We start from the raw sequence: 24,550 nt of genomic DNA, 5'->3' as shown, positions 1-24,550 counted from the left end.
AAATGTGTGAATGTGTGTGTGACTGGGTTTGACCTCGCTGAGGCACAGAGTGTTTTCAGATAGTAGGCTCATTGTTTTTGTTTCTGCCTGTGAACTGAAGGCCATTTTGGAGAGCTCAGAGTTTTGTTTTTATTCCTCTATGGTTGACATATGGCCTCTGAGGTACAGTTGAGTATGGTGGCTGTGAAGCTTATGGATTGTTTTCTTGGGGTGAATTTGACCCATTAAAAGCCAGCCATTCTGACAGAGGTGCTAAATGAATGGCAGGATGATCACAGAAGTTTTTGGACAAATCATAGCAAACACAGGGATTTTGTTGTCTTACATATTTTTCATTGTTTGTATCTGTATGTTTATCCTCTGTGGTTGTTTACTAACATCCTAGGTTTAAAAAAAAAAAGACATTACCAATAATTTAGTTTGAACAGCTCAGTTACTCTACAGATAAAAATACACTATTCATAAAACTTAAAGGAACACTTTGTAATCAGAGTATAGCATCAAGTTAATTAAACTTCTTGGATATTGATTTGGTTAGGTAAGTAGCAGAGCAGGTTGTTAATCAGTTTCAGCTGCTTTGGTGTTAACGAAATTAACAACAGGTGCACTAGAGGGGCAACAACGAGACAACCATCAAAACAGGAATGGTTTTACAGCTGGACGCCACTGACATTTTTCCCCTCCTCATCTTTTCTGACTCTTTTTTACTACATTTGGCTAGGGTCACTGTCACTACTATTAGCATGAGGTGCTACCTGGACCCTACAGCGGTTGCACAGGCAATACAACTCCTCCAGGATGGTACATCAATACTTACCATTGCCAGAAGGTTTGCTGTGTCTCCTTGCACAATCTCAAGAGCATGGAGGAGATTCCAGGAGACAGGCAGTTACTCCAGGAGAGCTGGACAGTGACGTAGAAGGTCTACAACCCATCAGCAGGACCGGTAACCTGCTCCTTTTTGCAAGGAGGAGAAGGAGGAGCACTGCCAGAGCCCTACAAAATGACCACCAGCAGGCCATTGATGGCTCTGACCAAACAATCAGAAACAGACTTCATGAGGGTGGCCTGAGGGCCCGACATCCTCTAGTGGGCCCTGTGCTCACTGCCGGTACGGTGGAGCTCGATTGGCATTTGCCACAGAACACCAGAATTGGCAAGTCCGCCACTGGCACCCTGTGCTGCTCACAGATGAGAGCAGTTTCACCCTGACCACATGTGACAGATGTGAAAGGGTCTCGAGAAGACGTGCAGAACGTTATGCTGCTTTTAACATCGTTCAGCATGACCGGTTTGGTGGTGGGTCAGTGATGGTCTGGGGAGGCATATCCATGGAGGGACGCACAGACCTATACAGGCTAGACAACGGCACCCTGACTGCCATTAGGTATCGGGATGAAAACCTTGCACCCATGGTCAGACCCTATGCTGGTGCAGTGGTTCCTAGGTTCCTCCTGGTGCACGACAATGCCCGGCCTCATGTGGCGAGAGTATGCAGGAAGTTCCTGGACGATGAAGGAATCGATACTATTGATTGGCCCACACACTCACCTGACCTAAATCCAATAGAACACCTCTGGAACATTGTTTCGATCCATCCGACACCGCCAGGTTGCACTTCAGACTGTCCAGGAGCTCAGTGATGCCCTGGTCCAGATCTGGGTAGAGATACCCCAGGACGCCATCCGTTGTCTCCTTAGGAGCATGCCCCGACGTTTTCAGGCATGTATACATGCACTTGGGGGCCATACAAATTACTGAATGCCATTTTGAGTTGCTCCAATGAAATTTCAGCAAAATGGACTAGTCTGCCGCATCATTTTTTCACTGTAATTTTTGGGGTGTCTTTGAATTCAGCCCTCTGTAGGTTGATAATTTTCATTTCCATCAAAATATGTGGCATCCTTTTGTTCCTAACACATCACCCATTCCATATCAGTATAAATAAACAGCATGATTTTTTTCCCCATTGAGATCTGATGTGTTTTCAAAGTGTTCCTTTCATTTTTTTGAGCAGTGTATGTGAAAGTCAGCATTCGACTTTTGTTTGGAGAGACATTGGACACTTTCTTTCTTGAGCCACAGGAAGGATTACAATACAGAGGGGACAGAGGTTAATTTTATAACTGAACTTTATAAGGAGGGAAGGGGTACAGCTGCTTATATGCAGACATTAAGGAGGTGACTGGATGCCCAATGCTTCAGATGAGAACAGGCGACTGGCAGTGATGGGATAATGGAAGGTCAAAGATAATCAGACAGGACCAGGATGAAAAAAGATAAGTGAACTGACCCACCATTTTTCAAAATTATGAGCGACTTATAAGAAACAGGCTGATTAATACAGAATATGAATAAGGTATATAAATTACAGGGATCAACAAAGAGACAATAACTTTCTAAATTCTAAATTTCTAATAACATCAGTAGTGATGACACCAGTATAGAGGTAAAATATGGAAATAATTTTAACACAGTTTTTAACATTCTAATTTTTATTCTCTATATCATCAGGGGTTGAGGTAGTCTTAAACAATTGAAATAAAGGATGACTTAGAGATGTTTTTCTGTTATAAATAAGACTGGGTATTTGATTAATAATCTGGTTAGTTTGAATTAGCATAACATTAACACTAGATGTCCCGGAGAATTCCAGTTTTCCTGCAATCCCCCCTATCCTCTTCAAGTTTGTTTATTCACTCTACCTTGCTAACTATCCTTGTTGTAATGCAAATAACCTGTGATATGACCAGCCCTTCTACATTAGACTGGATAAAGGTTTAAAAAAACTGGCAAGAGCATGCTCCAAACACTTTACATTACCTGCCCCTACAACATCAGACCCTTTTGCAGCAATATCTTGATAAGTCATATCGAAATCTTATATTTAGGCAGACCTTTTGAACATCCAGATATCATACGGGTCCTAGTACCTGAGCTGAGAACAGGTCATAACCATGCTTTTCCAACAAGGCAAGGCAGAGCCTATTTATATTATCCATTCACCAACAGACTCATTTATATTGCAAAGCTTACTATGTGAAAGAAACGTAGAGAATAATTGTATTTTGTCTTGTCTCGCCTTTTCATGTCATTCAACATTTCAGCATAGAGAATGACAAACAGTATGATTTCAGTACTGGAGTAACATCAATTTCACCGAAGGAAAAGCACTACATATGAAGCTACAATTGTCCCATTTAGCAGTTTTTACAAACCCAAGGTGAGTCCTTCCTGCATGTGTGACAGGTATACTTTGTGCAGCACACACAACACTCATTGCTGTGGTTCCTGTTGCAGAGATTGCACACCTGGCCTGCTTAAAATAACAATGAAAAAAATCTTTAAAAAAATAGAGTTTAGCACATTTTCCCAAAGTAAGAGTTGTAGTGTGAACTAGATGAGGTTATCTATGTGTGCTGCAAGTTTGGAGGCACTAAAATGATCTTCAGTGTAATTATTGGCTATTATATGCTTATAATAACAAAGACAAAATCTCCAAACATACAGTTTGGCCTATCTTCCCAACGTAAGAGTTGTAGTATGATCCAGATGAGGTTATCTGTGTATCCTACAAGTTTGAAGGCAGTGCAATGATCTATAGTGTAATCATTGCTCATTTCATACTTATTCTAGTTAGAAAATAGGTGGAATTTATCATTTAGGCTTTTGGAAATTCCTCAGAAAAGTATTATTTCCGAATCCAATACATGTGATAATAATCCACCTCTCCTTGGTAATGCTTTTGAATATTTCTCTCTTATTATTTTGCAACTTGCAGAGCTCGCTCCTCCTGCACATTTTTGGAGCAGCGAGCTCCCCGTACGGTCCAATGTAATTCTCCCAGCGCGATGGGAGACTCGTTTGGAGGACTACAGTTGTAGCTTACTGTATGGCTTGCTGTGGTGTCTGTTTTGTAGAACAAATAATTTGCCGACTAGTTATTAATCCGGAAAAGTCGAATTTGTGCATATATTGCCAACTTTACTGCAGTCTCACGATGGTGTCTCAGCTGCAGCAGAGGAGAGATCGCCTGATTTATATTTCTCCCAAAATAAATAACGGTCATTATCGTATAAATGGTCATTATTGTATGAATATTGTTGTATTCTACAGCGCTCCAGCTCATGCAGCTATTTCATTGTACAGATCAGTTATCGTCTGATCGCTGTGCTGGTGGCTGCGCTGAAATCATTGCGCTGTTGGCAAGACTGATGACGTAGACCTAGTTATATTTATGAACAAATATGACCCCCCCCCCTGCTCTCAGGTAAAACAGTCTCAAAGAGAGAGACTTTAGCTGAAACCGAAATTGAACGGGGTGGAATGGTTCTCCAGCCACAGCGCTAATGGGGCATTTACATCTGAAAAGGGATTCATGAGTTGGTAAGTACTGCAGGGGGATTGGAGGCTGACGAAAATTCTCCTATATGTGGGATTTCTAGTGTTAAAGGGGGATAACCTGAAACTGCATGGTTGCTTGAAAATAATGCACAGCAGGGGCAATCATCTGAAACTTCAACGTTCAAGAATACTAAACTACTTTGGACGAATATTTTAAGCAAATGATGGCATCTTTTAATATAAGCAATATTGATAAAGACTTATTTCAATATCAGGCCCAAGATCTAAAACTTCCCAATTTTTAACTGCGATCTGATTTAAAATTAGCATTACAGAAACTATTTTTTTAAAGATGGGGAAGGGCAACCGCACATTAGATGCATGAGGTAATGAGAACAACTGAATGTACTTTACCTGCAGCTGGATTCAAAAATTAAATGGAACTGCAGACTTATGGCTTATTAGATAAAACACAAATGGGGACTTATTATGTTTCCTGCACATTTTCGGATCTGGTGAGGGGCCCAGATAGGCAGACTATCTACAACAAACTATTGACTGGCTGTGGAGATGTCAGAACAGTTTTTGTTTTTACTATTCTACAATGGGGCACCTTTTTTTAATGGAGAATATTTTCAATGGACTATAGCTGGACACACTGCATAGAGGAGATGGAGTCGAATTCAGCAGTTTCAGGAACTAAGAACTGCCGAGGTTTGGAAACGCAGAAACAACTCAGAGTGCAAAACTGTACTATGAACGGAGTAACATTTAAATATGAAATTCCACTTGAACGGAGGATCCCCTTCTTCAACACTTTGATTCTTTCTGCCTCTGTGTTATGATGCTAATGATACAGGTAAGACTTATTGATCAGGGGATGTGGGGAAACCTGGGCCCCAAGACCCTTTGGTTCAAAGATGCTGTGGTAACAGAGGGTAAGCTGATGAACTTGCCCTAACTTTGAACTATTTTGCATGTTGGAGAACAGTCGCAGGATGGGTGCTGACCAGTCTCCCACATATAGAGCCACTCACATAGATCCCCACACACATATATTCAGTTACTAAGAAACAAACACATAAGCCCCATTTACACTACCCTTGAAAAACCGATCCAGGCCGAGACCGGTCCGAGCTTGGATCGGTAACCAGGCCAAGCTCAGTTTTGACGACCGTTCACACGTCACACTTATCTCGGTTATCTCGACTCCTCGCCTCCTAGTGACGATGTGCGGTATTACTGCTAGGATTGAAGGAGGGACTCAAGCAGCTGGTGGCGGTAATGCACCAAACGCTGTTTGTCAACCGCCGTAAAACCCAAGAAGAAGAAGACGAAGGAGGAGGGAATCAAGCAAATCAAAATGGCGGCGCCCGTCACATTCAGAAAGTTATGCTTGATTATTATTGCTGTACTTCCGTGTTTGCGGTGGGTCAGGCGAAGACGGCAACCTCGCGCGGATGTACTTGAGAAAGTCGGCTTTTGGGAAGCCGACTTTCTGGAATGGAGTGTGAATCGGCATGTTCAGCCAGTCGGCGATGACGCGCTCTGCTCATGCGCTGTTGTTATCAGAGAACCGACCCAGGAAAAAACCGAGCCGAACCCACCTCGGGAACTGGTCTGCAGTTAGCGCGGTCCGGTTATGTCTATCTCGGTTCAGTTCAGGTTGTTTCCGTTCACACACGACAAGTTATCTCAGTTACTGAGCTCGGACCGGTCTCGGCTCAGTTTTTTAAGGGTAGTGTAAACGGGGTAATAGTTTTAGACACATGGACACCCAAGGTTCCTCATGGGAATTCGGTTATTTTATACAATATCATTCAAGGCTACTAAGGCTGAAAAGGGAAATTTAAAGAGGTAATCATCACCAAGATGGTTATTCTTAGAGACAGAACAACTTTTATCACTTTCATTAGGGACCGGGTAAGAATGAACTGAAAAAAAATTCAATTATAGTTTTTGAAGAACCTGAACTTAATATGCTGTGATGAGCTGTAGGTTTCAGATTAAAAATATTAGTTGCAGTAATTTGAGCTTATATGCACAAAATAATGAGCTGAAACATCAATGAGATGTTCAGGCTGAGTACATTCTATTACAGATAACTTATAACTGCCAGGCACTGAAATGTAAAACATGATTGAAGTTTTCTGATTAGAACCTCAAACACTCTGCTGAATAAACATTCGGACGGCGGATCATAATATAATGCTTTTAATGAAGACTTTAGAGATAGACCGAAAGTAATTGTGGATAAGAATATCTGGCTGTGACTGCACTTAAGGGTTAAGGTTGGTGAAAAAAAATTTGTAAATTTTTAGTAAATGATGAATTACTCTGTAAAGACAGTGCTGATCCTGATAAGAACAGTAATTTCCCTCTTATGTGTTGGAAGATCATAGATGGACTGATTGCTGGAAGGTGCTGTGAACAAACCATGAACCAGCACTAGGATTCATCATTTAACTGCATTTGGACAGCATGGAGACCAAAGGGTAGGTGGAGGAGACCATATGAGACTTTGGTTAATGTATTACATTGAAGAAGGATAGAGACACTGAAATAATTCATCATCATCAGTGATGTTCATCTTTTGCCTTTAACTAAGACCAGGATAATTCTGGTTTTTAACTTTTCGATTTATGTGTTTGATTAATTTTAATTTGTTTTGATGAAAAGCATAGAAAAATTTTGGTCCAAACCCACCAAGATTAGGTTTTATGCCACTTTCACTTTGACATAGAAAAACACAGAACCCAATTGACTTAAAGGTTCTTTAATTAGTTTGTAATGATAACTGTCAGATTCAAAATGGGGTTTTCTTGCTCATATTGGCAGAGAGTGGGATTTCCCTGGGCTTACCCTAGTTTTTACTACCTTTAAGAGAAGGCAGGGTTTTCTGGCGGAGAACGGCCCGGCCTATCCACTGCAACTGAATGATTGGTAAAGTTGGATGAATGGTTTATCCATGATGAGCAGTCACACTAACTGTAGGAGGCATCCAGGTGGGAATGAGAGTAGATGAATATGACAAAGATAAATTAAAATTATGTGTGCATACGAAACTAAAACAGCACTCCTTTAATAAGATGAAACCGAAATTGTAGTCAAATGCTGAAACTGTAGTCTTGGGTGAAAACATTTGGTCTGTGAAATTTTGATTGTAAGTACTTTTGATTCCTGATTAATGATACCGTATTTTCACGACCATAAGGCGCACCGTACTAAAAGGCGCAGTCTCAGTTATGTGTCCCATTTCTGTATTTAACACACACATAAGGCGCACCGGACTATAGGGCGCGTTTTTTATATACAGGTACATGTCCTCTACTACCTTTAAATACCTCTACTGCGTATTTAAAAATACAGCGGGGGCAAAACTGAGTATGACTGTGCTTTATTCATGTATTTATTACAAAGTATTAATCAAACCTGGGTGCTGGCCGTGAGACAGACACATCGCAGATGACACAGCGCTGTGATCACTCTTAAATTAACTTAAAATCCTGAAACCTGCCGACGGAATATGTTCGCTTTTATTACCGGTATCCTGGTGCCTGCAGCTAAAATTATTTAGATGAAAAACACCTGCCAGCAGCCGCCGGTGAACCTGGAGGCTGCCCAGCCTAGAGGCTGCTGATGAGTGGATTTCTGCTGTCGGTGTACCGCTGGTATGTGGGGTCTGAGCGCCTCCGACAGAAATAGATAATCTGGATGAACTGACTGCAATTATGAAGTTTTCAGGTGTATTTTCTCACTTAAAAACATATTAAAACTACTTTATTCCCACTGATCACAGCAAATATAGCTGCAAGATTTAGATTATTTAGATGAAAAAACACCTGCCAGCCGCTGCGGTGAAGAGGAGGAGACCCGCCCAGAGGCTGCTGTTGAATTAAGTTTTCAGGTAGAAAAATAGAGCGGGAGCAAAACTGAGTATGATTGTGCTTTATTCAAGTATTTATTACAAAATATTAATCAAACCCATCAAAGTCATCATCCTCTGTTTCTGAATTAAACAGCTGCACTAAATCAGACATGCCAGTTTCCCCTTCTGCACTGTCAGAGTCCAGTGTTGGGAAAGTGTTTTCTCTTTCTACGTGAACTAGTTCAAAGTTCAGTTCACACATTTTAAAATGAACTAGTTCAGTTCATAGTTCATAATTCAAAACCAAAAAATGAACTAGTTCATAGTTCTTTTTTTTTTTTTTCATATATTGCTCAATTACACCATAGCCTACTGTAGAACCACAGACAGCAATTATTTTATCAGTTGTAACTCTGAAACTGTGCGTCAGATTTCATCTTCATATCCAGTTTTGAATCCTTATCCAACCAGGGTTTACATTAGCATTGAGGGGACAGCATTTCCCCATTGTTGCTTTAACGCTTTGTTGCTGTCCATTCACTTCACACTAGTAGCAGCTGCAGCTTTCACCCCTACAGTATATTCTCAAAAACATCAGGAAAAATGTGCTGCTTGAATGGTCTTTTTTATGAGGAATTATTAAAAGAAAAATAGGAAAGTAGTCTTTAAGGTGCAAATGTTTTTTTTTTTTTTTTATAATTTTTTCCATTTCAAATTCCATTTCAATACATACTAAAAAGGAATCCTGGAATCCTGGAAAATTATACCAGGCAGGTTTAACAAACAAGTTACATGGATAGTAAAACCCTCAAGAACAGGGGTCTTCTATGTTTTCCAGACCAAGGACCCCCAAACTGATGGTGAGATGGAGCGGGGACCCCCTAACTATATATATTGTATGAAATTGTGTCCTATAGTCACTCTATTACAGATGGAGTAATGTAAAGAAATTAATTTCTCCCTGGGATTATTAAAGTTTTTCTGATTCTGATTCCTGGTTGTTGTGAAGGAAACGGTGCCCAGCTTGAAAGAGCTCCTGTGTGTCGCTGAATGTGTGCATTGATGACTGAAAGACATCTTTTGTCTCCATTTATCTGTTTACTACAGTGTGTTGATTTCATGTTAATGAGTATTTAAAGACATTTCAATAAGTGGGGGGAAAAATTGCAGGGGGGGGGAATATAAAAGTATCAACTAACCATGCAGACCCTCATGCAGTACCTCCGTAGACCCCCTAGGGGTCGCGGATCCCCTGTTGAAGACCTCCGCTTAAGAAGATTTTACTAACACAAACTGAGGGACCAGGCTGAGGTAGGAATTTAAGGTTACTGAAGTGCGGATTTTTTTACTGAAAGCCGGCGGGCAAACTTGTTGCCATCATCCTCACCGACCACCTGGTCATAAAACTGTTTTAAGTGATCATACTGCTGCTTTGTCGCCTACATGCTGCTGTGGCTTCCACACTGCATTTTGTTTTGATGACGCACGCGGCTGTAGGCTACGACACTGGTAGCTGGTGTTGCCAGATTGGGTGTTTTTCCCGCTACATATTAAGGCCTGTTTACGGTGTGATTTAGCCGGGGTTTCGCCTGGAGGACTCTATAGAAATCTGGCAACCTATTGAACGGAGCTGAACTGAGAGAGCGTGCTGTTCACAGACACCAGAATGAACGAGTTCACAATAACGTTCATCCGGCAGTAATGCAGTACGTTCAGTTCACGTTCGCCCAAAATATGAACGAGTTCATGAACTTTCGTTCAATGAACGCGTTCAGGCACAACACTGTCAGAGTCACTTTCCGTGCCGGGCGGCTCCTCAGAAATAATGCCGGCTTTTGCGAAAGCTTGAACAACAGAGCCAGCAGCTACGTTAGTCCATCTACAATCCATCCGCAAACGGTGGTGTAACTTGCCCGGCGCTGCCTTCCACTTATCCTGAAACTGTGGTCTCCGTCTGTCATCCATCGCTCCCACGCCGCTCGCAGCCTTACTTTGAACGGCCGCTTCACACCGATGTCGAGCGGTGGAAGTTCCTTTGTCAGACCCCCGGGATAACGGCGAGCACAGCGTTTATTTTTTTTCACCATGTTTTTCACATCAGCTGTGAGATGGGCAAGCATGGAGTCACATATTAAAAGCGATGGTGATGCGTGGAAAAAAACCACCTGGTCTCCTCACATAGCCTACACCTGCCTCAGCCACGCTTTCATCATCTCCTCAATCCATCCAGCCCTTTCCATTTGCCTTAATATGTCATCAGAGCGATGTGTCTGTCTCGCTGTCAGCTCCCAGATCAGCTTCTCTGATTCGTTGATGCGGCGCTTCCAGCAGCAAAACTTCAATTTTTTCCATCTCGAGCAGCAGCAGCGCGTTGGCGGTGCGCTCCCGACTCGCTCAAAACGCGCTGCGGGACCTTTTGCTGCGTCTATACGCTCGTCAACCGTTGACTTTGCATGTAAACTCGCTGCTTCTGCTGCACCTGCTGCGCTGCGGGACCTTTTGCTGCGTCTATACGCTCGTCAACCGTTGACTTTGCATGTAAACTCGCTGCTTCTGCTGCACCTGCTGCGTCAGGTTCACAGCGAGCACAGCATTAATTTGTTTCACCATGTTTTTCACATCAGCTGTGAGATGGGCACGCATGGAGTCAGATTAACAGCGATGGTGTGGTGATGAGTGGAAAAAAAAAACACCTGGTCTCCTTACATTCAGCCACTCTTTTATCATCTCCTCAATGAGGTGGTCTCAAAAGTCGCAGTTGCAACACACATAGGGCGCACCGCACCATAGGGCGCACCGCACATTTTGAGGGGAAAAAAAGACGTTTATGTGCGCCTTATAGTCGTGAAAATACGGTACATTATCAGGGAGACTATTGATTGTTTATTCCATGTTTCTATGTTGAAAGCAACACCGCTTACAGTTTTCTTCTATTTTAATATCCTGGTCATGAACAGACAGTGTTTTTTTTAAAGGCGACATTAAAAACGTCACATTTTCAGGGAGAATTGTTAGGATAATTATCATTGATGATTTGTGATTTTATTACCACTTAATATTAGCTGCCTGTTGCATGTTTGAACTCATGTTTTCGACAATAGTTTATATAGTTCCTCTTTTCGGATATACAGTTATAATCTTTATCATTATGTATGTGGCAATTATTTGGGAATGGAATGAGGAGGTTTATGATCCCAAGCATCATAAAGAACATGAATCAAGCAGTAGGTGCAGCCTACATTTGTTATGCTTTCACTTTGACATTACGTTTCATGTGCTTCAGCTCTGATGCCTACATTGAAATTAGGCTGTTTCTGACCAGGGACTTGTTCATCTCTTCTGAATAAGTGATTTTAAATATTCCCTTTCTTACATTTTACATAAATAAACCTCTCGGTACATGTATTGTGCTATTTGTTAATTGTTATTATTTCCTTTACATCGTACAAAATTCGCAAAGAGATAAAGCATTAATTTTCTCTATTGGATCTTTCATGAACCATCTCCAGCAGCACCTGCACCTGCTATTGGCTGATCAGTAGAGGTAGGTAGCCCCAAGACCCTTTGGTTCAAAGATGTCAGCTAAGAACAAAGTGTAATATTTGGATAAGGCTGGAGCCATGGATGTCTACTCATCTGCTAATGTGTATGATGTAAAATGTGATGATGTGGCATACTGAAGATGTATAAAATGCCTCTTCAACTGTTTATCAGGGCCACTTCCTAAGAAATGAACCTGGGGGTAAGCAGCTGCCTTCTGTAAGTCTCAGTAACTTCTGTGATCTAAGAAAGATTACCAAAATCTGTTGTGATGTCTCATGGTTATTTAAAACATTTAAGTTATGAAGTGTTATTTGAAGAGAGTGTCACAAGTGATATCTTAATGATAAAGAACCAGAGAGAGAAAGCTTTAAGGTGTAAACACAGAGAGTATCTTTAAAATCTCTTTCCAAGCATCATGATCCTGTTATACATTGTACATTGTTCAAGAGATAAAGTACAATGAGCAGCCTTCTGTCTTCTATGTTTTTTATAGAATAACAGGACTGGGAGGCGACTATGGGTTATTAGACAAATACCTATGTTCTGGGGGGGGGGGGGTAAAGAATTATGCTCTTTCAAAAAAAAAGGTATTTTCCACAACAAATGATTAGCTACGTTTCAAGTAGTGGAGATTTTGGATGTACTGAATGGTGTAGAACCTACCAAAATTCTCTAGTTTTTCGTATAACTATAAACATGTATAATATTAATTACCTTATTGTCCAAAGTGAAAAGGAAAGAGTCATTCTCTCTTTTGTCAGCCTCAGTGTTACTGATGATCTCCCCAATGTACCTGAATTAAGAAGAAAAAATGCTTAGTGTCCGGCTTAACAGTAATATGAGGATTAGAAGAATACAGTCTAGATTTTTCAGCAAATTCTCACTCGCAAATGAATTTTCCTTGAGGGATATCTTGCAGTGCCCTCACTCCCCAGCCCATCTTCTCCGTCTTGTAGAGCTGTAGGCGGACCCTGTAACAACATAAACACAAGCCGCTAGAAATATTCAGTAAGTAATTTGTTAAGAGTTTGAGCTCCCCTGCCACCATATGTCAAGGTTGCAGCAGAAGAGCAGTTGACATAAAGGCTTAGTTTTCTAAAACCCCTGGAGATCAATTTACAACCGAGAATGCAGAAAAAATTAGGAAAGGGATGGACGAGTTTAGGCATTCTTTCAATCAGACTTATCAATAGGGATCTCAATCCCAAGCATCATAAAGAACATGAATCAAGCAGTAGGTGCAGCCTACATTTGTTATGCTTTCACTTTGACATTACGTTTCATGTGCTTCAGCTCTGATGCCTACATTGAAATTAGGCTGTTTCTGGCCAGGGACTTGTTCATCTCTTCTGAATAAGTGATTTTAAATATTCCCTTTCTTACATTTTACATAAATAAACCTCTCGGTACATGTATTGTGCTATTTGTTTATTGTTATTATTTCCTTTACATCATACAAAATTCGTAAACAGATAAAGCATTAATTTTCTCTATTGGATCTTTCATGAACCATCTCCAGCAGCACCTGCACCTGCTATTGGCTGATCAGTAGAGGTAGGTCGTATCAGCTGTAACAGTGTGACATCCATCATTCTGAATTTCAGAAAAATGTCAGATATTGGCTGATCAGTAGAGGTAGGTCGTATCAGCTGTAACAGTGTGACATCCATCATTCTGAATTTCAGAAAAATGTCAGATAATCATAAGAGATTGATTTCTGGCTGCAAGACCATAAATTCTTCTATTCTGGAACCCAGATTTGGAGTCAAAAACAAAAATGTTCCTTGTACATCAACATTTCAACATACAATCAGTATAAATGGCAGAGGGGACATCGTCTTTGAAGACACGCTCACATGCCTCATGCTCTTCAGTACAATCGTCAGCCTCATCTACTGGGTCGGCTGCAGCAAAGGCCAGAGCAAAAGCTGAAGCCGCAAAGGCACGCCTCGTCTTTGTTGAAAAGGAGGTGGCTCTGAAGCTAGAGAAAGCTAAATTAGAGGCATCTATAACAAAACTTAATTATGAGAAAGAGACAGCTGCAGCTATTGCTGAGGCAGAAGCGCTTGAAGCTGCTGTTGATTTGAATTCTGACAAACAGAGCTCCAAATTAAGCATGGATTTTGCTCCATTGGACACCCCAGCACATACTGAGCAATATGTTCTCAACCAAAATCAGATTCAGGAGACTCACAGACAGTCATGTGCTGGTAGTGATCCAGCCGCAGAGTCAAAGCCTGACTTCAATATCTCATCTTCCCAGCTTAAGGCAGATGCAACATCCTTTCTTCCAACTGCATTTCAATGTCCGCAGGTTGCTCCACGGAACCCGTCAGTCAGTAAAAGTGAGGGACCTTGAGATGTTATGTTGGGGCATGATAGTGGTCTTAATACCCAATATTACAGACCTCCAAACATTAATCCTTTTTATCCACATCCTGCATATACAAATAACAGCAGCTCAAACATGAATGACTTTGTTCGATATTTAGCTCGTCGTGAGCTTGTGGCAACAGGTTTGTTGCAATTCAATGACAAACCACAGAACTACAGAGCCTGGAAACGCTCTTTTAAGTCAGCAACATTGGCTTTGGACCTGTCACCAAGCGAAGAAATGGAGCTCCTGTTGAAGTGGCTTGGAAGAGAATCAGTACAGCATGTGGAACAGATTAGAGCAATACATATAAACCATCCACAAGCAGGGCTAAATATGATATGGAAGAGACTTGGTGAAAAGTATGGATCAGCAGAAGCTATTGAAGATGCTCTGTTCAAACACATTGAAGACTTCCCAAAAATAACTAACAGAGATTACTCCAAGTTGACAAAGTTAGGTGATCTTTTAATGGAGCTCCTGTCAGCTAAATCTAAGGGAGATTTACCTGGACTGTCTTTCCTCGACACAGCCAGGGGCGTGAACCCAATAGTGCTAAAGCTACCTTATCGTCTACAGGAGAGATGGGCGACGGTTGGAGCATCCTACAAACAACAAAAATGTGTTCAATATCCTCCCTTCTCTTACTTCGTGGACTTTGTGTGTCAGGAAGCAAGGATTGCCAGTGATCCAAGTTTCAACTTTGTTTCTCACACAGACAGAGCTCAGATAAATAGAGCACCTCCAAAATCAAACAAGTTTAAGGAGGTCTATGTTCACAAGACTGAAATCTCTCCTCAAGGTTACAGAGATGCTGACACAACATTAAAACCTAATGAATGTGACAAAATGTGCCCCATACACAGAAAACCTCACCCTCTTTATAAATGTCGTGCATTTAAGGAGAAATCCCTTAACGACCGTATGGCACTGCTAAGGGAGAACAACATTTGTTTTAGGTGTTGTTTGTCATCCACACATATTGCAAGGAATTGCAGAGTCAAACTGCTCTGTGCAGAGTGCAAAAGCGAGGAGCATCACACAGCAGTTCATCCAGATCCCAGAAGTGATGTTGACCCCCAACCACAGCATAGCGGGGAGGATGAAATAACCACAAGTTAGCCTCAAGTAAATTCGAAGTGTACAGAAATCTGTGGTGGAGAACAGACATATCGATCCTGCTCAAAAATATGCCTTGTAAAAGTGTATCCAGCTGGCTGCAGAGACAAGGCTGTGAAACTTTATGCGATTCTGGATGAACAGAGCAACAGGTCACTTGTGCGATCTCAGTTTTTTGATGTGTTCAAGTGCTCCCTATACACTGAGAACATGTGCTGGAGTTAGGGAAGCAGCTGGAAGAAGAGCTAGTGGATATGAAATAGAATCTTTAGATGGAAATGTCCGGATCCTATTGCCAAGTCTTATAGAATGTAATGACATTCCTAACAACAGAGACGAAATCCCAACCCCAGAGGTGGCCCGTCACCATCAGCACTTGAAATCATTGGCTCATCTGATCCCCAATATTGACCCACAAGCCCAGATTATGCTGCTGCTTTGTCGAGACCTTATCAGAGTTCATAAGGTACGTAAACAGCTGAATGGCCCACATGATCTGCCATATGCTCAGAAACTTGACCTTGGGTGGGTTATCATTGGGAATATATGCTTAGGCAGCAATCACATGCCTCAAACAATCAACACCTTTTACACCAAAACCACAGAAACGACACGCCCTACCCTCTTTGAACCTTGCCCCAATGTGTTCTGCATCAAAGAGAAATACAGCAGTGAGTACATCCCAACCCATCCTTCACTCTTTTCCGAGATGGACCCAGAGTGTTGTGCTGATCATCTTGGATGTGATGTGTTTAGGCAGACTAAAGAGGACAACCAGTTGGCTCCTTCAATTCAGGATGCCCTTTTTATGAAAACAATGAATGAGGGTCTACACAAAGATGCAAACAACAGCTGGGTTGCACCGTTACCCTTTAAGCACCCACGTCAGAGGCTTCCCAATAACAAGCCCCAAGCATTAAAACGCCTCATCTCACTCAAACAAAGCTTCAGAAGGAAGCCAGAAATGCAAGAACATTTCCTAAGCTTCATGGAGAAGATGTTTGTAAAGGGCCATGCAGAAATAGCTCCTCCAGTGACAGCAGATGAAGAGCAGTGGTACTTGGCCATATTTGGTGTGTACCATCCATAGAAGCCCAACCAAATTCGAGTTGTATTTGACTCTAGTGCTCAGTATGAAGGTGTTACACTCAACGATGTGCTGCTAACCGGGCCGGACCTAAACAACTCACTTTTGGATGAAATACTGCGCTTTCGAAAAGAAGCAGTGGCTTTCACAGCAGATATAGAACAAATGTTCTATTGCTTTTATGTGAGGGAAGAAGACAGAAACTTCTTATGTTTCCTGTGGTTTCAGGACAATGATCCCAGTAAGAACATTATAGACTACCGTATGAATGTCCATGTCTTTGGAAATAGACCCTCACCAGCAGTGGCTATTCATGGCCTCCATCAGTCTGTACAAGACCAAAAGTTCAAAGTTGACGCAGATTTCAAGAACTTTGTCACACGTGATTTCTACGTAGATGATGGTCTTAAATCCCTGCCTACAGTTGAAGCAGCGGTAAAGTTGTTGAAAAGGACTTGAGATGTTCTCTCTAAATCAAATCTTAGGCTACATAAGATTGCCTCAAACAGAAAGGAAGTCATGGAAGCGTTCCCACTGATCATGCAAACAGCCTCAAAGATCTCGACCTTGATGATAACACATCGACTGGAACCTCCAAACACACACTTCGTGTTCAGTGTGTCTAAAGAGGTTAAACCCTACACCCGGAGGGGTGTTTTATCCACCATCAACAGCCTTTATGACCCTTTTGGGTTTGTAGCACCTGTGACCATCCAAGGAAAGGCTATCCTGTGAGAGCTCACAACTGAAAAAGGAGATTGGGATGCACCTTTACCAGAAAATATGGAGAAGATTTGGGTGTCATGGAGAGCCTCCTTATCCGGACTGTCTGGCTTTTCTGTTCCCAGATTGTATACAGAAACATCCCCTTCAGCTGCTTCCAGAAGAGAACTGCATATCTTCTGTGATGCATCAACAAAGGCTATTGCTGCAGTTGCATATCTGAGAGTCATTGATACATTCAGCAAATGCTATGTTGGATTTGTAATAGGCAAAGCCAAGCTTGCCCCTCTTCTTGACATGACCATGCCAAGATTAGAACTTTGTGCTGCAGTTCTTGCTGTAGAGCTAGCATACCTACTCTCAGCAGAACTGGATCTCCAGCTCAATGCCTGGCACTACTATTCAGACAGCAAAGTGGTCTTGGGCTACATCCACAATGAGAGCAGACATTTTTATGTCTTTGTCAACAACCGGGTGCTACGCATTCGAAAATCCTCTCTTCCAAACCAGTGGCAGATCACACTACGCGTTCTGTTGCTGCAAGTCACCTTAAGGACACAAACTGGATAAGTGGACCAAGATTTCTGTCCAGCCCAGAACCAAGGAACTGTAAGGACATTTTTGACCTTGTTGATCCAATCTCAGATCCAGATGTAAGACCTGTAGTGTCCACCTTACTCACCACAGCTTCCACCACAACTCTTGGCTCTCATCATTTTGCCAAGTTCTCTTTATGGAAGTCTCTCACTCGGGCCATAGCACGTCTATTGCACATAGTCTGCATGTTCAAGACTGTGCAGAAGGGACACCAGTCTTGTAAAGCCTGGCACTATTGCACAGCAAGGATAACTGTGGGGGAGATAGATCGTGTTTCGAATATCATCACACGAACAGTGCAGGAGGAAACCTACATGGTAGAGATTAAGTTAATTCAGAAGGAAAAAAAGATTCCTAAATCCAGCCCTCTCCACAGACTAGACCCATTTATCGATGAACATGGGCTCCTGAGAGTTGGAGGACATCTCCACCATTCTAGCCTTAATCAGACTGAAAAGAATCCAGTGATCATCCCTGGACAGCATCATGATGCAGCTCTAATAATCAGACATTGCCATGAACAAGTTCACCATCAGGGCAGTCATTTTACAGAGGGAGCTGTCCACACCTCAGGCTTTTGGATAGTCGGATGCAAAAGGAAGGTGAGCAGTATCCTCAACCAATGTGTAACATGTAAAAGGCTCAGGGCGCCACTCATTGTCCAGAAGATGGCCAATCTACCGGCAGATTGTCTTACCACAGATCCCCCATTTACTAATGTGGGTCTGGATGTCTTTGGCCCATGGCACATCAGTTCACGTCGTGCTAGAGGGGGCCTGTTGTACAGTAAACGGTGGGCTGCAATGTTTACATGTATGAGTGTAAGAGCTGTTCACATTGAAGTCATTGAGTCCCACGACACATCAAGCTTCATCAATGCATTCAGATGCTTTCTTGCTGTGCGAGGACCAGTCAAACACATACGATCAGATCGTGGTACCAATTTTGTCGGAGCCTGTAAAGAATTGAGAATACCATGCAACATTGATGACTCTACAGTCAAGACTTACCTGTTGAACCAGGGAGTCACTTGGATTTTTAATCCTCCACATGCTTCTCACCATGGTGGTGCATGGGAGAGAATGATCGGTCTGGCAAGGAGAATTCTCGACTCCATGTTCCTTCAGCTAAAAAACAAGCTTACCCATGAGGTCTTGGTTACCTTCATGGCAGAAGTAGCCGCTATCATCAATCTAGGCCACTCTTGCCAGTAACAGATGATCCTGACGACTTCTACATGCTCACACCTGCAACTCTCCTCACTCAAAAGGTGAATGTTGTTAAGGCTCCAGGGGGCGAGTTTGGAGCTTCTGACCTTTATAAGTCTCAGTGGCGACAGGTGCAACACATATCCAATACCTTCTGGGACAGATGGAGGAAACAATACCTGCCCATGCTGCAACCCCGTCAGAAATGGCAATCAATGCAACCTAACATCAAAGAAGGGAGTGTTGTTCTGTTAAAGTGCAGCGAGGTGGCGAGAAATGAATGGCCTGATGGGCTGATAACAAAGACCTTCCCTGGTCAAGATGGAAAAGTGGGACACGTTGAAGTGAAAACTGTGAAAGCAGGAAGGACTGCAATCTATCTCAGACCTATTACAGAGATAGTGGTTCTCCTCCCAAGCAGGGATTAGTTATTTAGGTTGTTTTTCTGTTTAGTGACGTATATCTACGCCAGGCAGGGAGTGTATTGTTATGAGCAAATTTTATGTTCATTTTTTCATTTGTTATTAAGGTTATCTTTAAGTATCAGTGAGGTGGTGCTGTCACTTTAAGAAACACTGAAGCCTGGTAACAGAATGTTGTCACATAGGATGTAGAATGAGGTAATCAGGAAGTAAAATGCACATGCTACAGAATTAAATTTTGTTGTCAAGTTTATCCAGCAACATCTGCAAACTTCTTATGCCTTTGGTAGCATCGTTGGTATGTATTGATAGTTTATTATGATATTTGCAACTTCAGTTCGTTATTTTGCGTGTAATAATATTTTATGATGATAAATTTATCCCTGCTTAAGTAACACTGTTAATATATGTGATTTTGCTGAATAATGTGTCAAACTAGTTCAGTTAAATAAGTGCATTAATAAATGCATAAATAATTTGGTTTAAAAATGTTTATAAACAGAAGTAAGTTGGTTAATCAGGCCTTCTACAATGTTAATGTTACAATGATGTGATTTATTTTACTTCTAATAAACATGCTTATTTTTGCTCTAATGTAAAGGAGTAGAAAAAGAGTTGATTGTAATTTGTATGTTGCAGTTTCACCTTCCTTATGACTTCAATAAACCTGTGGACAAGGAGTCATCTGTCTTCAGAGTCTTGATGTTAAGGAGGCGTTTAACTGACTGTCAAGTCATATCAAGTACATGTGATGAGGACAGCACATTCCTAAAACCCTCCTGTTTTTTTCTGCAACTGCCCATAATTTAGGAATTAGGCTAAAATCCAAGATTGCAGAATGTATGGTGTCTCTGTTCAGTTTTTATCTGTTTTAGGGATTTTACTGTTTTATTTGCTGGTGTCATTTGACTGTTTTACTCATGACTGTATGCATAACAAGCTTTTATCACTCTTATTCCAACAAGCAGAGGACTTGGAAGGTTTTTGTGTCTATCTTGGAAAGATACTTTGAGCCTGAGGACTACCTTAATCCACCCAGCCCTGAGGCCTACTCCCCACAGCAGTGTGTTGCAGTGAACTTGAAGCAGACATTTTTGATTTATGCTCAATTTTGAGCATGGTCTGTGTTATCTGCTGTGGGTCTAGATACGGCCGAGGCGGTAGGGAAGTGGGGGCAGGTTTGTCCGACAACGGAGGGACATGAGGGCCTAAAAGCCCGGGGATCCAGGTGTAAAAATGGTCCCAGCGTTCTCACGCACCTCGCTCTTCTAGCTGATCTAACTTCACGAGTCTTTTTCCGCAATGGCGGTCATACAAATAAAACAAGCCGGCAAGCGGGTGCAGATTTGACCAAGCAAAGGCTTCCTGTCTGCGGCATGGTCTGCGGTCACCTACAATTTGGGAGAGGTGCAACAGAGTGTCTGCGGTGGGGGCAGGGATGTCTTTTTGTTCAATGCGACACCTACGCAAGACGATCTAGTTTTTAAGTATAAATCAGGCTTAAGCCTGCTACAGTGGGCATTCTGCTGAAACTAAGTTGATGACAGTGCCATTTCCACTCAGGTGCTCTTAACTACTTCTAATTCCTGTCGTAGATGAATAGTGACTGTTTTTAATAGTAGTTTTACTTGCAAGCAGTTGCCTGTACCCTCGTATAGTAGCTTTGAGCTGAGCCTATTTGAACTTGGCAGCTCTCACACTGTGTTGTGTGCTGCACTCTATCGGCCATCAAAGTATAACAAAAACATGCCAAAATATGACCGAGTTCTCTTTTTTGGTGATTTTAATATTCATGTCTGCTGTCCCACTTCACCTATGGCTCAGTCATTTTTTAATGTTATTGATTCTTATAATTTTGTGCAGTGTGACTGGTGCTACTCATCAGCATGGTCACACTCTTGATTTAGTTTTATCTTATGGCCTACTAGTCTTTAACTTAGAAATAGGTGACTCATTCTTTTCTGACCATATGCCTATTTTATATGAGATAATGCTGTCCCGTGGAAAAGCTAAAACTCGAGCCACAGCTCGGCTTTGTCATTTTTTTAACCCTACTACTGCTGGTCACTTTTCTTCTGTTTTTAATCAGAACTGTACCATTCCAGAGGCTGTGGGAAATAACACTGAGGAACTCAGCAACTGGTTTTATTCTACCACTAAAGCAGCCTTGGATTTGGTGGCACCACTAAAAATTAGACTTCCAAAACCCAAGCGTGAACCCTGGTTAAATAAGGTCACTCGGGCTGCCAGGAGAGACTGCTGGAGAGCAGAATGCAAATAGAGAAAAGACAAATTACAGGTGACTCTCCAAATATTAAAGGAATGTTGGCGCCGTTATCAAGGGATTGCAAAAAGCAGCCAAAGAAAATACCTGTTGGGTTTGATTGTATCAAATAGTCATAATCCTGCTATCCTATTTAAAATTATTAACTCTGTTCTAAATGATTCATATAGTGGTTTTATGGAGACCTCCCCTTGCTGCATGTGAAAACTTCTTACACTGGAAAGTCGTTTCCATTAGGGCCCAGATTATCGCTTCTTCTTATGATCTTTCAGTTGTGGTGCCTTGTTCTGGTGTTTTCCACAGCTTTGAATGTGTGAACTTGAAATCATTGCAGGAGGTGGTTAGTCACTTAAGACCAGCTCGTTCTCCAGATGATGTTATTTTGCCCCAATTATTTAAAGAAGTTTTCTCTACTATAGGTCCTTCTGTCGTTGCTCTTTTAAATAGTAGCTTGTCCTCATGCGTTGTTCCTAAAACTCTGAAACATGCAGTTCTGCAGCCTCTACTTAAGAAACCAGTTTTGGATCCTACTGTTCTGGCAAATTATCGACCTATCTCTAAATTGCCTTTTATTCCAAAATTTCTTGAGAAGGTAGTCTGTAATCAGCTAATGGCTTATCTTAATAAACATAAAATATTAGAGGTTTTTCAGTCTGGTTTAAAACCACTTCATGGCACAGAGTCAACTCTTTTAAAGGTTTTTAATGATATACTTTGAGCAACTGACTCAGGTGACGTTGTTGTTTTGGTGCTGTTGGATTTATCATCACCTTTTGATACAGTTGATCATGTCATTTTACTTTCCCGTCTGGAACAGTGGGTGGGCATCGGTCACTTTACTTTTACTGTTGTCTGGAAATGTGCAACCAAATCCTAGACCTGTCATAATCCTGGCGCTGATGGTTGTTTTTTTTTTTTCCTCTGCTCCTGCTCACCTGCCTAATTGACCCTGTGGCAGATTACTGCCAATCTGATTCACCTGGTCCCTGCAGCTATTTAGGCTGTTTGCTTTCCTGCCATCAGCATCGGATTTTTCAACCTGTGTCAGTTACCAAAGCTTTCAAAGTTAGTGTTCTGTTCTGTGGAATTCTTCTCAGGTTTTTGCCCATGTGTTTTTGGTTTTTGCCTTTTTCCCTGTCTGCCCTGCTCAGTTTGTTTTTTGGCCTGGCTGCCTGTATTTTGCCTGTTATCGAACTTGGACTGTTTTTCTGACCTCTGCTTGGATACCTCTTCAGCTCTCGAATCACCTGGTTTCTGACACTGCTCTGGACTGGTTTTCGGCCTCGCATAATCCTTCACGGACACTGTAGCTCACTCTGCGTCGGCTGGCGCCGGCTCCGTGGCACTCTGTTCTCTGAGGCGGTAACGACTGCAAGCAGTGGATTGTCTTCCCCCGAGTTTCGGACTTAACTCTCAACCAGGTCAGCTACATTTTGTCTTCTCCACTCTTCATTCTTGTCACTGACCTGAGTTTCCTGTCTCAGCAGAGAATCAGAGAACCCGCTCTGAGGAGTTTCCATCGTCCTCTTTCTGTTATCTTTGAAATAAACCTGTTTTAAAACTTTATGTTTGTCTGCTGAATATTGGGTCCAAGCTTCAGTGCGTGTTACAAGACCTGAGCTTTAATGCTTCCAGACACCCTCTGATTGTAAGTCACTAGCTGGTCTTAAATATGTGTGTCTTAATTTACAGAGCTTACTCCCAAATATGGACATGGTCAGAATTTGGGTGGAAACAACAGGTGCAGATGCTGTTTTGATCTCAGAAACTTGGCTTACTAAGTCTATTACTAATTAAGACATTTATATCATGGGGTATAATCTCTACTGTACTGATAGGCTGAAAAAAGATGGGGGTGTTGGTATTTATGTCAATTCCAGACACATTTTAATTGTTTATCAGTCAATTAGTAAATGAAGACAATTTGTGGCCTTGGAATCTACATACTACTGTGGCTGGGTGTTACAGGCCTCCATCTGCTTCAAAAGAGGCATCAGTTAAATTACACTGAACTGCTTTTGGGGTTAAGAGTCTTTCTCAGGGATCCAGAGTGGCAGTCTGTGGGGTTGAGGCTTGAACCCTAACAACGAGGCCTCCACTCCCCCTGTCCAGATCAATCTACCTTGATTGACTTAATCTTAACTAATGTGCCTCATAAGTTCTATTCCTTGGGTGTTTTCTGCAATGACCTAAGCGATCATTGTGTGGTTGCAGCATGTAGAATTACTAGGATTCCAAAATGCAAACCCCTTATTTTTAGCAGAAGGAGTCTTAAAACTTATGAGCAAGCCTTATATCAAAATTTGTACTTAAAGACTCCGTGCCTGTTTATGATTCAGCTGAAGCCTTGAATTGTTTTAACCAGCATTCTTTATTGTCTGGTTCTCTATTTGATTCAAAAGGGACAACTCACGGGAATATTTGAACAGAATCTCCCATGTTTTCTGGAGATCCTTTTAATGCTGCTCCTTTGACTTGTCACAAAGTACATAAAGCTTTAAGAACATTAGACCACAGAAAGGCCCCTGGACCTGACTTGCTTGAGGCTGGCTTCTTAAAACTGGCAGCTGATTTCAGGGCAGAACCACTGTCCATTAATTTTAATCTTTCAATTGAACACGAGGACATCCCATCTTTTTGGAAAGCTGCCTCTGTTCTTTTATTAAAATGAGGTGATCCATCAGTTCTTACCAATTATAGGCCTATTTTAATTGTATGGGTTTTATTCAAAATTCTGGAGTCTCTTGTGATAAATTGAAAGAGTTCCTACATTAAAATTCGTTTCTAAATATCAATTATGTTTCAAAAACAAACATAGCTCTATCACTGCTGCTATGCTTTGACCGTTTGAAAGCTTTTGACACTTGATATGTTGTTTTTATGTACCTGTCATTTAATTTAATGTATTTCTGTTTAGTATAACTTTGCTGCGTCTTGGTCAGGACTCCCTTGAAAGATTGGTTTTTAATTTGTATTTATTC

At 41.7% G+C, this 24,550-nt stretch overlaps 1 protein-coding gene across 6 annotated transcripts in view; it reads right to left on the bottom strand.

Annotated features, from left to right (window-relative positions):
- The window catches only part of ehmt1a (euchromatic histone-lysine N-methyltransferase 1a), a 128,889-nt gene that overhangs the window by 23,162 nt on the left and 81,177 nt on the right, over positions 1-24,550 (bottom strand). For all 6 annotated transcript variants that reach the window (XM_038267751.1, XM_038267756.1, XM_038267757.1 and 3 more), the window contains 2 exons: positions 12,640-12,726; positions 12,470-12,548 (listed from right to left, as the gene is read on the bottom strand). In XM_038267751.1, coding sequence (XP_038123679.1) covers positions 12,470-12,548; positions 12,640-12,726 — 166 coding nt within the window. The remainder of the gene's footprint in view (positions 1-12,469; positions 12,549-12,639; positions 12,727-24,550) is intronic.

This window comes from Cyprinodon tularosa, unplaced genomic scaffold, assembly GCF_016077235.1.
Source record: "Cyprinodon tularosa strain WSP-4 unplaced genomic scaffold, ASM1607723v1 ctg683, whole genome shotgun sequence".
Lineage (NCBI taxonomy): Eukaryota > Metazoa > Chordata > Actinopteri > Cyprinodontiformes > Cyprinodontidae > Cyprinodon > Cyprinodon tularosa.
Note: the sequence above shows the minus strand (reverse complement) of the source record. Positions and strands in the feature narration are given on the sequence as shown.